This window comes from Hydra vulgaris, chromosome 03 (genome assembly GCF_038396675.1).
Source record: "Hydra vulgaris chromosome 03, alternate assembly HydraT2T_AEP".
NCBI lineage: Eukaryota > Metazoa > Cnidaria > Hydrozoa > Anthoathecata > Hydridae > Hydra > Hydra vulgaris.
This window is the reverse complement of record NC_088922.1, coordinates 45,847,581-45,866,788: the sequence shown is the minus strand read 5'-3', so window position 1 is coordinate 45,866,788 and position 19,208 is coordinate 45,847,581. Positions and strand designations below refer to the sequence as shown.

Sequence of the window (19,208 nt, the reverse complement as noted above, 5' to 3'; positions counted from 1 at the left end):
ATTTAAAATTTGTTCAAGGTAATCAATTTCTGCACGGTATAGTGTAAGCAGTTGGTCTGTAGCATTTTGTAAGGCACTGAAACAAACACTGTTGGTAGTAGCCAGTTCAAGAGACTGATTCACATCCTCAAGAAGAGATTTGCACTTCACAAAAAAATTATTTTGTTTGCTTGAGTTTCCGTATAGAAAAGTCTTTAATTTCTGCACATCACCAGGCTTGTTTTCTGTTCCAAAAAAGTGAACAGAAACAAGAAGATTTTCCACAAGCTTTCATAACCAGATTTGTTCCATGAGATCCACAATAAATATTTGTTGCCATGGGAGAAAACTGCTTTAAATGTGTTGCAACTCCTTTGTTTATTCCTTGCATATTGCTCGCACCATCAAAAGACATACCTTCACACTTTTAAATATCTATGTTAATTGATTTGATTTCATCTTTGAATTTTTTACTTATTCCTTCACCAGTAGTTGTTCCAGTTTCAACCATTGAAATCAGATGTTCCTTTACAACGGCCTCTTCTGCAGAAAGCGTAACATAACATAATACAATAGAAGTTTGCTTACAGAGTGTAATATCATTGGTGCCATCAGCTGATGGTGAAAAGAATACTGAGTTATTTACATCTTCTGAAATATCTTTCTTGACTATCTGTGTCATAGTATAAATTAACTTGTTTTGTGTATAATTATAAAGAAGAGTAATTCTTGCACCCCTTCGAGCAGATTGTTTTTGAGTGCTGCGAACATTTGAAAGTTTTTCATTCAGCATCTAAAATATCAAATACCAAATAGCATTAATAAATCGTATCAGGTATTGATGTAGTTTCTCCGCTTTTTTACGTTTTTTGTTCAGATGTCTCATGGTTTCAATATTTAATATTTTATCAATTGTGGAGTCTGATAATGCATGGACCATAGCTTCAGCAGCATTACGATGGTTTTTCTGGGTACAATGCTTTGTTATGATGTGACTTAAGTTTGACCAATTATCAAACCCATCATGTAAAGAATTAGTGTCCTCTCTTGATCCAAAACATAAACAAACAATAGGAGAGAGTAAGTTAACCATGACCTTTTTTGCACAACTTCAATACCATTAACTTTAACTGATTCAGTGTAATAGATAACCTTGAATGTTTTTTTGGCTGATTTGGCCCTAATACATTAAATTGCTTTTTATCAATCATCTTTGCATTATTCAGCTCTAAAAATTAAGCTGGATCATTTTCATTGAGATTTACAACGTTGTCTGGTTGCTTCTGAATAATCTTTTCTGCTAGAGTTAGGTCCACCGCTGCAGTTACAGGCACTTCATAGTTACCCATTTCTACAGGCACTCTCTCAGTTTCAGTAATGCTTTGGTTCCTGAATGTGTCTGAATATTGTAGTTTTGCTCCTTTATCTGCTGCAATTATGTCATAATCTCTGTTATCGGCTCTGTTTCAATAATAGGCTTACTTGTGATACTCACAATGGATGTTGATGTTAATTCTACATTCACTGTTGCTGTAAATGATGTCCCAGTTTTTTTCTGTATTTGTGACACTTGCACTGACGCGAACCTGCCGTTAACTTTAATTGTTTTGGATGATTACTAGTTGGTTTCAATTCGTGTTGTCGTTTTTGAGCATTTTTTTTAGCACCAGATTTGTAATTCCATATTGATTCTTTCTTTTTTTGTTCCTTCATTTCACCTGAAACATAAATAAATATAAAATTAAAACTAGTCCTATGATAGAAACCAGAGCATTAGTTCCTTTCGTTTGAGTTATAACTACTATCGGTCCACAGTGGGTCAGAATGCCCATTTTTGTGCCAAAATTATTTTTTTATTAAATATTATTAAATTTGATATAAATAACATACTTAGAGCTTCTGAACATATTTGTGACTAAAAAAATGATTTTATTAATTTTTTTTTCTTAATAAGATTTATAATACAGCAGAAAAAATAAAAAAATGCCTTTTTTCACATCTTATCAACTCAATTCAAACACAATCCACAGAATAAACATTAAAAAATTACATTTTACTGTTTTTAATAGGTACACTATCTTATGAAAAAAATACTTTCATGTCTTATCAACTCATTCAAACACAATTTACAACTTTAAGGCAACCATCTATGTCTGCATATATTTAAATAAAGTATTTACAAATTTACAATGTTATCTCCTAAATAATAACTCCAAAACCTCAACAGGAAAGTCTTTCTTTTTTGAAGTGCAGGTTTGCCTCAAAGATGCTATGACAGGATCAGATGAGCATAGAAATCTTTTCAAAATGTCCTCATTTGCCATACATCTTGAAACTTTTCGAGCATGACATTCATGAAACCGTTTGAAAAATTTGTTTGTTGCCTCCTGTGCTTCTTCACTCATCATTCCAATTGGCAGTGAGATTCTATTAATGATGGCTGGGCCATGGATCAGCAGTTTGTGGAGGCATGTAGTACCATGGGTACAGTTTCACAAACAACTTTGCAGTTTCTGTACACATTATGGTAAACTTTTCAGTATTTATTTCATAGCCACTTGATATGCTTGACAAAATAATGTGCAATTTTAAAATTAGTTCTTTATTGACACCTGTTGTATTTGCAAAAGAAATGGCATCAGTAAATGCTGTCGAGAAGTGTTGCCATCATTAGATGTACCAGATCCTCCAGACTTTGGTTGATCAACAACAAGGCCCATCTGTTGAAGAAAAGCTTGTTGGATGCGAGACTTTGTTTCAGCAACTTGTGCTTTGTCTTCTGCTGTTCTTGCTTGCCACTTTTTGGCAACTTGTAACCAATATGCAGAAAACATTCAAAACATCGAATCCAGCAATGCAGTGTAGATAAACCATACTGCAAGCCTTTTGCCTGGTAATTTCTTACTATGCTGACATCAATGTTGTTCATCTCTTTTGGTGAGCATCCACAGATAGAGCAACACTGACTTGAGTTAGTGGCCTCAGATAAAGCTGTGTGTACTTTTCCATCAATCATTGTTATTTCAATCACATACTTTACTTGAAGTACTTTTCCATTGTTTAATATAATTTTTGTACAATTTAAATTCCTTATTTCTTCTTTTAGTTGAGCTTCTTCAGAGATAATAATATCTTTAGACTCTTTTTCAAACTGAAAACGCAAAGAGTGACAATACAGAGTTGATGATGGTTTTAGGTTTCGCCACAAAGTTGTCTTTTTTCCACCAGCAAATGAGCTCAAGTCAAGTGGTACTATGCAAGTTAAAAACAATGACTCTTCTATTTGTATATTACGGATACCATCTTTAGACACTATTTGCTTATAGACACTTTGTCCTGTTTAGCCATCAAATCCTGCCTTGTGTCTTAAAGTAGCAAATATGGTTGTATCACCAGCAACTGTTTCAATAACTTCATTCTGTACTTGACATAGCCTTTGTGCAGTGTGGTCGACCAAGCTCTGCATTGAGATTTTAGCAAAAAAATCATCTATCTCTATTTCATTTGGATAGCAAGAAAATTTTGCTGCCTTTATTATGTGATATGAAGGATAAAGTTCACAGTTTTTTCTCAAAGCAGCATTTGGATGTAGTTGATATCCATCTTTGGTCATATTTGTATCTAAAAGTAAAGCTAGAGCCTCATTGCGAGAGAGCTGTTGAGATATTTTGTTACTATTGTCAAAAATTCTCTTTACTGCATGTACCTCATCAAGTTTATTTTCATTTTTAAGAGAAACTTTTGCTGCAAAAAGTAGTTCATTCGATGAATGCCCATGTTGTAGAGAGTTGGTACGCATGTACTTTGTTCGAAGTGAACAGTCATCAAAATTCTCAATTGAAGGCCTGCCACGTGTATGTTGTTTCACAGGAATATCAGTAAAAACATCAATCTCTGTCTGTAGCCACTCTTTATGCTTTTTTTTGAAACAAATACGGTTACCTTTTAAGTCCTGCCATCTCTTTCTTATATGAATTAGCAATGTTTCCAACTTAGGGTTAGGGTTTACCAGATTCATACCATTGATAACATCCTTTAAAACACCATGGTCAGAGATTTTTAATTTATTTTCTAGCATGTAGGTATATATATCAATGTATTTCATTTTAACCTATAAATTCTAAAATACATTCATTAGAAATCATTTAAATGACAGTATATTTATGCCTAAAAGTTTAAAGATGATGTGTTTTATTTTTAATTAAAAAGCCAAGTGATTAATTAAAAATTAACTAATTAAAAAAACTCCTGATTTGTTTGTCGCGGGCAAAATTTTAGTTATAACCTGCTATCTAAAAGTTAATTTGTGGGCAAGGCGGTACTTTGTTAAAGCTAAAACTAACTTTAAATTATAATATATATACTTAGTAATAATTTTAATGCATTTTCAGACTGTAGGATATTGGAGGTTTTTTTAATTAAATAAAGTAAGCAAAAATTTACACTAAAAAAACCTGTAAAAACACATCTTAAAAATTAAATAAAATTTCTTACTTACAAGCAAAAAACTTGCAGGGAAGTTATTTTGTTTCAAAGAGTATCAATCTATCAATATATAAAAAAATTATAGCGCAAATAATTTTAATTAAAAAATAGTTGACAGTTTCTGTGTAGCAACACATATATTTTATTAATTTTTATTTTAAAACTTACAAATCTGGCAAAAAAAATTAACTTCAACAGGCCTTATAAAATTTAATATAAAAGCTAGTGACTAAAAAATATATTTTTTTTAAAGATTGATAAGTATGGAAAACAACTATTACCATTAAAACTACGTTGAACAAAAAAAATTTTTTTAATTTTGGCACACCTTGACCCACTGTGCGGTCCTTGGAATTTATACATAATAGTACTATTTATAAATTCCATGAACCAATAGGGAGTGGAGTGGAGCATGTTGAGTAGTAGTAAATGAAAGTAATAACAAAAATTCATTAAACACACAATATTATTTATCAAACATATATTAACCATATTTACCAATGCAAACCAAATGAATTCATGCATTTTATATATTTATTGTTATAAACTTTTCAATAACAATTTTCTTTTTCTGTTGATGGGATGGTTAATTTCAGATAAAGAGGAGGCATTGTTTAATCGTTTGTCACTACAATGCTTTTTTCAGTATTCTTTTCGTTAAGCAATACGTCAGCCTCTACCTTCTTTTGTTTCAGCTGCCATTGCCTAAACATATCGTTCACTTTGTTTTTTTAGCCAAGATGCTTGTTGTTCAACTAATTCATTTGCTCTAGCTCGAAATTTCTGTTCTTATTCTTGAGCAAGACAAGCTAATCAATTATTTTCAGTTTCCAGTTTTCTTTTTTATATTTAGCTTTCTTCTTTATATTTCTACGTTTATAAGATTTTTTTTTTTACTCAACTTTAAAAACTTTAATTATTATTTTTAATTACTATTTACAAGTCAAGTATTAAAGCATTACTTACTTTTTTACAGTATAAAATCTATCAATTTCATGTCAACAATGTTTTTTGTTATTATTATTCAACAGCGATTTCATTTATTTAAGCTAAACAAAGTTTGTTGCCTTTTGTTTGTTTAAATTACTTTTCTTTACGATTTCTTTTGTTTACGCTAAACTAAAGTTTAGCGTATTTCTTTTATGATTACCGCTGACCAAATATCTGTATTGCACGGACACCAAACAAACAAACCAACGTGAAAGCAAGTTAAATAAAATGTTGTAAAAAATGCCCTGATAGAAACTTATAGAACTGAAATAAATTTTTTCTGTTTGAGGCCCAGTTTCTTTTTGGGGGCCTAGTTTCCTGAGCCAGAATAAGGGCCCAGTACAAGTCCTCGTACCCTCATACTGGGCCAACATGTCCCTGGTGTCCACACAAAATGTTCCATTTTTAAAATATGTAGCATCCTGACAAGCATTTACTGATCAAGAGAATTAATTTAGCAATTTTATAATAAAAAATTATAAACATATATGATTTAGTAATTTGATAACAACAATGCATTGTTATATTGTTTTAAAATTAATATTAAACTAATATAATAAAAATTAAATTAAAAAAAAATCGAAGGTAATTAATAACAGAAAATAAAAAATAAATTTTAAACAAATTTATATATGAAGAAGAAATATAAAAATTTTTTGATTCCTTTTTTTGCATTTTAAAACACAACTTCAGCTAAAGGAATTGTAATATACTACAATTTGAGTTGAATGAATTTTAGTATACTAAAACTTGAGTTGAATAGATTGTATTATACTACAACTAGAGTTGAATGGATTGTAATATACTACAACCTGAGTTGAATGGATTATAATATACTACAATTTGAGTTAAATGAACTTTAGTATACTAAAACTTGAGTTGAATAGATTTTGTATTATACTACAACTAGAGTTGAATGGATTGCAATATACTACAACCCGAGTTGAATGGATTATAATATACTACAGTTTGAGTTGAATTTATAGTGATATACTACAAATAAAAAACAAGTTAAATAAAAGTATACAAAATAATTGCAATATGCTAAAGCGCACTAAAAATACAATTATTAAAATATTAACATTTTTAATGTTTTCAAACTGTTTACCTTTCAACATTTTGACAGCAACTGTTTGAACTCCAGTGTGATTTGGTAAATCTCTTGCTGTTGCACGAAAAACTCTACCAAAAGCTCCCTCTCCTAATAAACAATCTGTTTCTAACTGTTCTAATTTAATTTCCCAAGCAGGATCTGGAGCTATTTTTAAATTGCATTTTTGATTATCATTTACTGGATTATTATTGAGTGAATGTCTGAAACGTCGATTAGCATAGGAAAAAGCAGAAACAGAAGTAACCATGGTAACACCACTAGTGTTTTTATCCCCAAGATTAAGAATCATAGTTTGTAAAGGTTTGATGTAGTTGATGTTACTGTTTTTAAATTTGTCTTTGCTATGAACACGACAAATAAATAAAATAACAAATGCAACAAAAATTAGCCCAGCAAGCATTGAAGCTGTGACAATAAAAATAACTGTTTTTTCTACGGATTCCTCATTGTAGATTTTATTTATGTTTATTTTCATTGGAGGGGAGACAGTTGTTTGCATATATTCTATTTAGAAAAAAAAATTATAAGCACAAATTCTCATTATTAAACAATTAATAAAATAATTATAAAAATTAACTAATGATTATTATTCATTTACAATTTTACATTTTACAATTTTATTTTATAAGTTCAAAAATATATTGTTTCTTAACTATTGCAAACAAAATGCTAAAGTACATATTTATTTATAAGCATGAAGAAAAATAAAGATAACTAAACCTATATACAAATCCTATTAACAATATAATATACATATGTGTTTTCTTGCAAAAACACAGACTTAAAAATTTCTAATCATTTTAAAATTTATTTTACTATTATTAAAAAATCTAAATAAAAAATGCTATGATAAATATAAAAAATAAGATGAAAAAAAATCCTATTGAAATTATAAAAAAAATTTTTTTTATATTTTATAACCTAGCAACTAAAAAAATTAATGCAAATAAAATATTACTTGTATGCAATATTTGAAATGGGTATCTATCATAACCATACTTATTTCCAGCCATTAATGTATAATTACCAAAATCTTGCTCTGAAATATTAGTGAAAAAATAATCTAGCTTGATATGAGAAATCGAATTGCCTCTTCTCTGGCCTTTCTCCAAGACAGTTAGTTCTCTCATTGTTGGTAATACCCTTAGGGCCAATTTAGTTTCATTTGTATTTGGATTTGTCATGCTGTAAACGTATAACATTTGAAAGTGAGGGTTAGGTAGAAATGCAGTAACATATATAGGGACAGTTAAATTCTGACCATAGTCGACATAAAAAACTTTATGTTTGTCTGTAGATGATACTATTGGTTTAGCGAACATTTTCTCTATAATACAAAAAATTATAAATACACAAATTGAAAATTATTAAACATAATATAAGTCATAACAAATAAATATATTGTATATGAATATAGTTTGTAAACAGTAAATAAATATATATATATACATATATATATATATATATATATATATATATATATATATATATATATATATATATATATATATATATATAAACTTGAATAAAATGCATGCTAAATAAAAATCTTACCATATATTTCAACAGTCATTACATGTTCTACCTTGCCATATTTATTTTCCAAGATGCATTTGTAAATACCAGCATCATCGAGTCTCACCTCTTTTATACTTAGTTTTAAAAAATTTGGTGAGAAATAATAACGTAAGTTAGATCTTGCTTCAATCAGTTTATCATTTTTTAACCTAAATAAAAGCAAATACAAAAAGTTAAAAAAATTTCAAAAACAACTATAAATAAAAAATATCAATATTATCATATATTTTATCTATAATAATAAAAAGCATATAATGATTAAACAAATCGGTGAATGTTAAAATGGTAGAAGTTCAACTATGTAAACTTTCGGGAAACTAAAAAAAAAATGCATTTTCCCCCATAGTAAATTTTTGTTAATGGTTTAACAATTTTTTTTTCGAAGAGAATTATGTTTTTCACCTTCAAAAAAAATGATTTAACCATTAACAAAAATTTTTTATGGGGGAAAACGCATTTATTTTAGTTTCCCGAAAGTTTACATTATTGGACTTCCGCCCTTTTAACGTTCACCAATTCAAATAATATATAAGATAAAAGAGTAGAAGTGCTATAAAACATTAAAATATCCTTAATAGGAAAAAAAAAGAAAAGAAATTACCACATGATACTAATAGGTGAAGCACCTACAGCAGTACAATCCAAATCTAATTTATTCATCACTAACTCAACAAGCAATGAAATATCATTTTTTATTCTTGGCATCAGATCTATAACAAAATAAAAGCATTTAACTTTTGTACCACTAAAAAAACAAATATTTGCTTATTTTATAGCTTCATTTTCTTTAGCTTCTAAATATAAAATAGAATGTTACTAATTTTTAAAATGGATATTTACAAATGATGGAAAAGAAATTAGGATAAAAATAACAATTAAAAAAACAACAACTATTAATGTTAATATTAACTATTAAAAAAGCTATTAATGTATTTTTTCTAATTTTAATTATTTTCTATTACTCCTTTTCATATTTCAATAAGCTGTAAATATTGAAAACTTTGAAACAATTTTAATATATTTACAAAAAAAATTTGTACTTTTTACATTAGACAAGTGATGTTAAGCGATAACATTTACTTACAACAAAAACTCAAAAACATTAAAGCTTAAATCAAAGTTTAAACATTTTTGACTGTTGCTTTGACAAGCGCAAAGTAGGTCTAGAGGCACAAAAAAATATTATGATATACAGTATTTTTTTGCATAATTTTTGACATAAAAAAATATTATGACTTACAGTAATTCTCCCAATAATTATTGGCATTAAAAAAATAAGTCAATAATGATATCTTTTTAAAGCATAAAAACTACCTGATGTGGGCAGTAGATCAAATATCCTTTCAACAGATTCTTCACTTACAGCTGTAACTTTACACCCATAGCGACCAGAATTTTGGGATTTATAATGACCAATAATAAGTTTTTGACCTTTGTCAGTGAATGTTACATTAGGTTTTTTATTAATAACAATACCATTGTATGTCCTACAAATATTTTTAACAAACTTAATACACAGTTACTAGTGTTTAAAAAGTTCAATAAATACAAAGAACTTAGACAGTAAGTAATACACAAAAATAATAAACTTATCAAATCACAATTTAATTTTACAATCAAAATTATATTTCATACATATAACATATAATGAAAAGTTTTCAAACAATCAACAAAGATGCTTAAAATGTGAATAATGTCCAATTAGTTACATTTGAGTTATAACCATTTAAACTGTTTATTTTAACTTACCAATCAATTCTTTTAATTAATTCAACAGAAAGATCAACTGAACAATCTAATAGTCTAGATGAATTATTTTCTCCTACTTTCAATATATAATTAACTGGCTCTGTAAAATTTATCCCAAAAACTAAAAAAAATTATTGAAATTAATTTCCAATATTTAAAAAATAAAATTTGGCTAACATATATATTATTAACTTACACGATACAGTTACATACATGTTAAAAAAATGAAATAAAAGAAATTATTTATACCTAATCTTGAAATTGATAGAACCAAAATAACACACCAATCTGATATCATTTTGCTATATGTAATATTTGTATTTATAAAAAAACAGCATCAAATTCAATAATTTTCTTTTTTTATAAACAATAAAATCTACACAAAAATTTGAATCACGGTTTATTCCCTGTAACACATTGTTCTTTTTGACTGAACTATATATAATAAAAGTTGAACTTAATATTTATTATGTATACACATACACACACAAACACACACATATCTATATCTGTATAGTTTAAAAATATTTGAAAATATGCAAAACCTTAAACTAAAATTAGAAAGTTTAAAATTAACTTAAAGTTCAAAAACATATTTTAACTTTGAAAAATATTAAAGCCTTAAAAAAATTTAAATAAAAATTTTAATGGAAATATAAATTCAGTATGTTACAATATATTATGCAGAATTTACAATTCAAAAATTATAAAACTATATATCAATTATAAAACCTATTATAAAACAAATAATTTAACAATTGCATTAAACTAATTTTAGTAATAACCAAATTTGATAGTGTATATTAAACTAAAATAAAAAATAAACAACAATGATTTGACTATTTCACAACAGATGCAAATATGAAGCTTAAACATATGAGTTGATACTTATTTATATAAAAATGTTCATAACAAACTTTTATAACTTATGCAAATATCAATCATAGTATTACCATTTGTTTTGCTTAACAATAATTTTGAAAATATTTTTAAAAATTTACAAATAATCAGTAAGAAAATGAACAAGACATTTTTAAGACCTAATTATCATCATCATTCTTTGTACTTACTAGTTATTGAAACATCATCTCTGCTTAAAAGTCATAAAAAGTCAAAAAGTCAAACAGCTGTACATTCTAAGGCATAACTAAAATTTCCAGGAATAATTGTTATAATAGATTTAAATGTTAAATAGATCTCAAACTAAAAATGAAAAAATATATAATGAAAACTTTAACAAAACATTACAACTTTTTTATACAACAACAACAATAATAACAACAAAATTTTTGACATTTTTCCAAAAAATTTTATCAATTTTTATTTCATTAAAGTTAACTTATGACACTCAATGCTGGTAATCAAGTTTTTATATAAAAAAACGATTTTGAAGCAATACATTTTTCAATAAGAAATAACTTCTGAATAGCATTTATAATCTTTTAATTGAAAATAACACGTGGAAAAAAATTAATCCAAAAAACTTAATCATATAAAATAAGCTGGATCAAATTTTTATTATAGACTAGTTGATTCATATGAGAAAATAATTTTAAAATAAATTGGATAAATTTAGATTCAATAAATAAAGCTTTACATAATTTATGAATGTATAAGAAGTTTGTTATCACAATGTGGTTAAAACGGTATTAGAGAAAAAAATGATAATAAATTTATATCGAAACTAAATAAAAACAACTTGAAAAAATTGAGACTTAATTGGCATTTTACTGCACAAAACTTTTGTTTGAAACATATATTAGATATTATTATTACACTTATTTAATTAAAGTGTTGTTTTTTAAACTTAGGTTGTACATAAAAAAAATGACATTGCTTTGAGTTCAAAGAAACTAAAAAAGTATGACTTTTTAAGTGATAGCTTATATATATATATATATATATATATATATATATATATATATATATATATATATATATATATATATATATATATATATATATATATATATATATATATATAAATTAGTAAAAAACACTTATCTAACTTTGTCTTCTACATGAAGTTTCACCATTGCTGGATTGCTAGATAAGTGTTTTTTACTAATTTATTATTTCCCTGTTCTTTAAGAACATTGAGCACTTTATTTGTAAAATACACTAACATAATTATATATATATATATATATATATATATATATATATATATATATATATATATATATATATATATATATATATACATACTTCAAAGTCTCTTTTGAGCACAAAGTGAATAAATTTTTTAATGAACCTGGTAATATTATTTATTTTCAAAGACCTGCTTAGACTGGTATATTGTCGCCCATATTTAACTATCAAATACAGAAATGTTTTATATGCAGCATACAGTGTTACTCTATATAACATAATTTTTTACAATATATATGAGATAAATTTGTATATATATATATATATATGTGTGTGTGTGTGTGTGTGTGTGTGTGTGTGTGTTTGTGTGTGTGTGTGTGTGTGTGTGTGTGTGTGTGTGTGTGTGTGTGTGTGTGTGTGTGTGTGTGTGTGTGTATTCATATATATATGTGTGTATGTTTGCATGTGTTTGTGTGTGTTTAAATATGCATGTGTGTATGTGTAATTGTACTTTTGTGTGTATGTGTATTTGTATATATGTATACATGCATATATATGTGCATGTGTGTATTTGTATGTGTTAATGTGTGTTCATATGTATATGTGTGTATGTCAATATGTCTTTAATAAAAAAGCTCTTCAAATTTGGGAAAAGTTTATTAAATTTACCTGTCCATCCACTTATGGTTATTATTATTATTATTGACTTTTTATATTTATTTTCTATTTTATTTGTTAATTACTAATTATTTACCCTTTTTACTGTTAATATTATTATTAATATTGCTATTATTATTGCTATTATTGTTATTACTATTGGGAAATTCCATGTGAAATCATCAAATTTTTTTTATAAATGCAACTCTAAGTTTTAGATTTTGCTGATTTTTACACCACTCAATGATTTTAATAAGTTATGAACATTTCCAAAATCTTATCATCTAATTTCAAACGATTTTAAAGATATGACTCTTCAAACTTTGTCTTGAACCAACAAAAATCCACTATTTTAAAAAATGGTTTTGGCTCTGTTCTGTGTGCAGTGAAAACCTGAAAATGTGTACACTTACATAATTAGAGGCAAAGAATCCAATAAAACAACTTAAAATATTTAAAAATAGCATTTTATATTAAATAATATTTTGATCTTTATCACAATTTTACAGGGACAAGTTTAATTACAAAAATGTCAATGTAGCTCAATTTTTTTTTTAGATGTTGTCCTGAATAGTTTAGTTAGAGTTATTACAAAGAATTGTTTATAAAAAATTCTGTTTATAAAAAAGGGGTCTTTTTTATAAACAGAAAAAAAAGCATGGTCAAATTTACTTAAACTCGTAACTTAAAAAACAGGAATTATGAAAATCAAAGCAGTTTATGTTTAATAATTTTCAAAAAATTTCCCCACCCACCCTGAGCTTATGAAGACCCTCCCCCAATTCATTAAATTTTATTCAGGGATGTGGATTCCTAAAAAGGACTCAGGTTTGAAAGTCAAAAAAAAATTACATCTTCCTAGTTTTTAGCATCTATCAGGAGCTCTAAAAATATAAAAAAGCTTATGGACTACTAATGGGAAAAGAGTTAAAACTTTTAGTTTTTGAACCAGGAGTTCTTAGGAATAATGTAGGCAAGAACTCTAGGCTTAAAAACATTTCAAGTCATTCAATCTAATGGATTTTTTTATTTCTGCAGATCATAAGTAAACTAACATGTTTAGAGCTTATGGACACCAGAGACCAGGAAAAAATAGAGATATAAAGCCAGAGTCCTTTAGGGAATCCGCATCAAAACTAAAAAAAATAATTTTTATTTTTTATTTTATAATTTCTGTGACCATTCAGGTCATAAAAATTAGAAAATATAAACTCACTTATAGAAATAAAATTCCTACCCTCCTGTTTATTACCCCCTTTCTTTCCTATTTCCCCATATAACATGTGGACAAAAACTTGATTTGTCTATTGATTGAAAGAGTTTAACAAGTTTATTAGGCTAAATTTTGTTTAAGTATGTGACCAGTATGTTTTGTAATGGTTTCTCTTCCTTTATTTACAACTTCCTCCACAACTCTAAATTCAATAGAAAAATATAGCGCAAAATTAGAAACATCACCTCCTGAATTAGCAATAACACTTACCACTATGTTGCCTAACTGGAAGTCTCTCACCGATTGCTGTGAGAACTATTTTCTTTAAAATATTTTAGGTAAAAAAACAAACAAAGATAGATTGTTTATATCTGTTATGATATTCTAATGAATATTACATTCTGACTATGATTAGCTTTTAGGCTCAATTTAACAAACTATTAAATGTCAAATTATATAAAATAATAAAAGCTCCATCATATAAATCAGTTGTAGCAAGTTGCAGTAAAAATGTTGCAGCACCTATAATGTAGAAAGTGATAAAATAAAAAAATGCAGAAAGTGATGGTAAACAACTTTATTAGATATTGATGTTTTTTACCAATAATTGTCTCAACCAAATGTAGGCCACTGGTCAATAAAAAAAACAACTGTATATTATTCATTACAATCAATGTAGTAAATAAAACTTGTAGAAACATTAAATAAAAAAGTCAGATTAGGATTCTTTGAACTTTCTTAATTCTAAACTTTCCTCATTAAATTTATCTACTATAATATAAAATGTATAGAAAGATAAATGGAAATTTTCATCCAAATGTAATAAATGGGAGAGGAGGGGGGGGGGGGTTAAGAAAAAAGGAGGGGATGGGAGGTAGTCTTAACAAACAGGTGAGTGGGGATTTTTTTTTTCCTTTAAGTAAGTTTATATTTTCTAATTTTTAAGATCTAAACCACTCTCAAAAATTAGAAAATAATAACTGAAAGTTTTTTTTAGATTTTAGTTTCTTTGTTCATATCAAGTAAAATTTAATAAACGGGGGAGGGGGTCTTAATAAGCTCAGGGTGGGTGGGAAAATTTTTTGAAAATTATTAAACATAAACTGCTATATATTAAGCACTTAAAAGTACCACTTTCTTTTGCTTTGATTTATCATGATTCCTGTTTTTTAAGTAACAAATTCAACTAAATTTGACCTTGTTTTTTTTTTCTGTTTAAGAAAAGACCACTCTCCAATTCTTTGTAATAACTCTAATTAAACTATTCAGGACATAAAAAATCGAGCTACATCAGCATTTTTGTAACTAAACTTGCCCCAGTAAAATTGCAATAAAGGTCGAAATTACAGGTGTCATGTTTATTTTTTTAATATTTTAAGTTGTTTTATTGGATTCCTTGTCTCAAAATATGTGAGTGTACACATTTTCAGGCTTTCACTGCATACAGAACAGAAACAATGACCAAAACCAATTTTTAAAATGGTGGATTTTTGTTGGTTCAAGGCATAGTTTGAATACTCATATCTTTGAAACCGTTTGGAATTAGATGATAAAATTTTGGGAATGTTCATAACTTATTAAAACCTTTGAGTGGTGTAAAAATCAGCAAAATCTGAGACTTAGGGTTGCATGCCCTATATGTTTTCACATGGAATTGCCCTATTATCATCATAATTTTTATTAGTATTGGTATTTTTATATATAGATAGCTTTGTCTATGCTATTGTTATTATATTTAGTGTACTCCTATTATATATATATATATATATATATATATATTATATATATATATATATATATATATATATATATATATTATATATATATATATATATATATATATATATATATATATATATATATATATATATATATATATATATATATATATATATATATATATATATATATATACACTGAGGCATATTCGTTTAGACGCATCAATTTTTTTCTCTTTATCTTAATTTTTTTCTATGTATTGTCAACTGATATGCATGCAAGTAATTATCAAAATAATTGTTGTGTTGTGGGCGAATAAAAATCACACAAAAATTTTTTCTATGTGTCTTTATTAACATTAACTCAGTAACAGTTTTAAATTGGTGTCCGGCTGCTTTAGCATCATAAAATTTTCTTGATAGCATTCCTAGCAAGGAATCTAGCAATTTTATGGTGTTTTTTTAACATTGATTTTTGGTGTGGTTTCTTCCACTTTACGTTTGGTGTTGTACGTAGAATATGTGCTACATGTTTATTGGTGACAGGCAATAATAATTTATCCTTTATTTGTGTTGCATTCAATTTATTTTTGGTTGCTTCAAAGCGAATTCGAATAATTTGCCGATTTGTTAATACTTTGTTGCAGTTTGTTGCTTTTTTTTTCTGTTTAAGAAAAGACCACTCTCCAATTCTTTGTAATAACTCTAATTAAACTATTCAGGACATAAAAAATCGAGCTACATCAGCATTTTTGTAACTAAACTTGCCCCAGTAAAATTGCAATAAAGGTCGAAATTACAGGTGTCATGTTTATTTTTTTAATATTTTAAGTTGTTTTATTGGATTCCTTGTCTCAAAATATGTGAGTGTACACATTTTCAGGCTTTCACTGCATACAGAACAGAAACAATGACCAAAACCAATTTTTAAAATGGTGGATTTTTGTTGGTTCAAGGCATAGTTTGAATACTCATATCTTTGAAACCGTTTGGAATTAGATGATAAAATTTTGGGAATGTTCATAACTTATTAAAACCTTTGAGTGGTGTAAAAATCAGCAAAATCTGAGACTTAGGGTTGCATGCCCTATATGTTTTCACATGGAATTGCCCTATTATCATCATAATTTTTATTAGTATTGGTATTTTTATATATAGTTAGCTTTGTCAATGCTATTGTTATTATATGGATTGTACTCCTATTATATATATATATATATATATATATATATATATATATATATATATATATATATATATATATATTATATATATATATATATATATATATATATATATATATATATATATATATATATATATATATATATATATATATATATATATATATATATATATATATATATATATATATATATATATATATATATATATATATATATATACACTGAGGCATATTCGTTTAGACGCATCAATTTTTTTCTCTTTATCTTAATTTTTTTCTATGTATTGTCAACTGATATGCATGCAAGTAATTATCAAAATAATTGTTGTGTTGTGGGCGAATAAAAATCACACAAAAATTTTTTCTATGTGTCTTTATTAACATTAACTCAGTAACAGTTTTAAATTGGTGTCCGGCTGCTTTAGCATCATAAAATTTTCTTGATAGCATTCCTAGCAAGGAATCTAGCAATTTTATGGTGTTTTTTTAACATTGATTTTTGGTGTGGTTTCTTCCACTTTACGTTTGGTGTTGTACGTAGAATATGTGCTACATGTTTATTGGTGACAGGCAATAATAATTTATCCTTTATTTGTGTTGCATTCAATTTATTTTTGGTTGCTTCAAAGCGAATTCGAATAATTTGCCGATTTGTTAATACTTTGTTGCAGTTTGTTGCTTTTTTTACACCGTAATTGTCACCTTTTGCAACGCAGTTTCGTACAACATGGTCAGATCTTCCAATTTTTCTTGCTATTTCTCTTATAGAAAGTGCTGGTGAGACTTCTGAGCCACGATATAAATTAATTTGTATTTTTTCAGCATCTGTCAAATACTTTCCTTTAGGCATTTCGTAAAATGCAGTAAAAATGATACTGGCAGAGCAAAAGATCAATTACACTAAAAATTTATTTGAGTAAAAGTCAATTTATTTGAGTAAAAGTGATTAAAAATCAATAATTACCGTTATTAACCTGATTGCGTCTATAGATATATTCCAATTAAAAAATGTGCTTTTGTATATCAAACATACTCTCATGTTAATAAAGACACAGAAAAAATTTTTTTGTAGTTTTTATTTAGCCCACAACACAACAATTATTTTGATAATTACTTGGATGCATATCAGTTGACAATACATAGAAAAAAATTAAGATAAAGAGAAAAAAATTGATGCGTCTAAACGAATATGCCTCAGTGTATATATATATATATATATATATATATATATATATATATATATATATATATATATATATATATATATATATATATATATATATATATATATATATATAAATATATATATATATATATATATATATATATATATATATATATATATATATATATATATATGTTTATATATATATATATGTTTATATATATATATATATATATATATATATATATATATATATATATATATTATATATATGTTTATATATATATGTTTATATATATATATATATGTTTATATATATATATATATATATATATATATATAAATATATAATATATATATATATATATATACATATACAGGGTATTAGCCAGTCTTATGGCGCCGCGTATAACGCGGTTTCCCAATTGGTTTAAAATTCCCAAAGGTTTTTAAGATCATGGTAAAAATGAAATCAGTCTCAGATTTAAATTGTTGCGCTAGACTAGTAAAAAACGCAAGTAGTACGCGCGACAAGGAAATAAATTAAGTTAATCAATTAAGAATTAAGATCGATTTTTTAATGTGAAAAAAAAAGTGTCGTCATTAACAAGCAAGATCATTCATTCAAAAGTTGAAAAAAAATATTTTTAATTTTTAATTGACATCAGTTATTCTCCAGTAAAAATTGTTCAATACGTTTAATAAATTATTTTATTAATTTATTTTTGTTATTCAAAAACTCTTTATTTGCATTTTTGCTTTTTATCTTAAGTTAGGAAAGTTACAAATAAAATAATAAATAAACATTATAATATAAAATAAGTTAATAACGTTTTTATATTAAAAGATTTATTAATAATTTTGGTAAAATAAATTAGCTGGTAAAGTAAACCGAAAATAAAAAACAAAAAAATAAAAAATAAAACTTGCAATGAAACGCAAATATAACAATATATGTTATATTTGCGTAAAACATAAAAGAAGATAATTAAATAATATTATAATATTATTAATTATTAACCAATGTTTACAATAATTACAATAACTAATTTTTTTTAATTTACAAATTCAAAATTTACGTAGATATTTAATGTATATTTGTAAATTGAAAAAAATCGATCTGCCCCTTAAATGTCTTTGTTACTTACTCGGTGTAGTTAAAGCAATTTTAATACACTATAGCGTCTGTATGATATTTTGTTGACTACTACATATTTCCGTTAAATGATCAGGTCTGTGAATCATGAAAAGACGGAAAAATTAAAATGATAAATTTTGCGGTA

At 26.1% G+C, this 19,208-nt stretch overlaps 1 protein-coding gene across 3 annotated transcripts in view; it reads right to left on the bottom strand.

Moving 5' to 3' along the window:
- The window catches only part of LOC136078198 (fibroblast growth factor receptor-like), a 54,929-nt gene that overhangs the window by 25,686 nt on the left and 10,035 nt on the right, over positions 1-19,208 (bottom strand). For 2 of the 3 annotated variants that reach the window (XM_065793409.1, XM_065793407.1), the window contains exons 2-8: positions 10,145-10,197; positions 9,896-10,016; positions 9,461-9,633; positions 8,748-8,856; positions 8,123-8,295; positions 7,527-7,895; positions 6,563-7,072 (exon numbers count right to left, since the gene is read on the bottom strand). In XM_065793409.1, coding sequence (XP_065649481.1) covers positions 6,563-7,072; positions 7,527-7,895; positions 8,123-8,295; positions 8,748-8,856; positions 9,461-9,633; positions 9,896-10,016; positions 10,145-10,193 — 1,504 coding nt within the window. In that variant the 5' untranslated portion in view covers positions 10,194-10,197. Of the gene's footprint in view, positions 1-6,562; positions 7,073-7,526; positions 7,896-8,122; positions 8,296-8,747; positions 8,857-9,460; positions 9,634-9,895; positions 10,017-10,144; positions 10,198-10,965; positions 11,101-19,208 lie in introns of those variants that run through there. The other variant, XM_065793408.1, reaches the window with a different exon arrangement.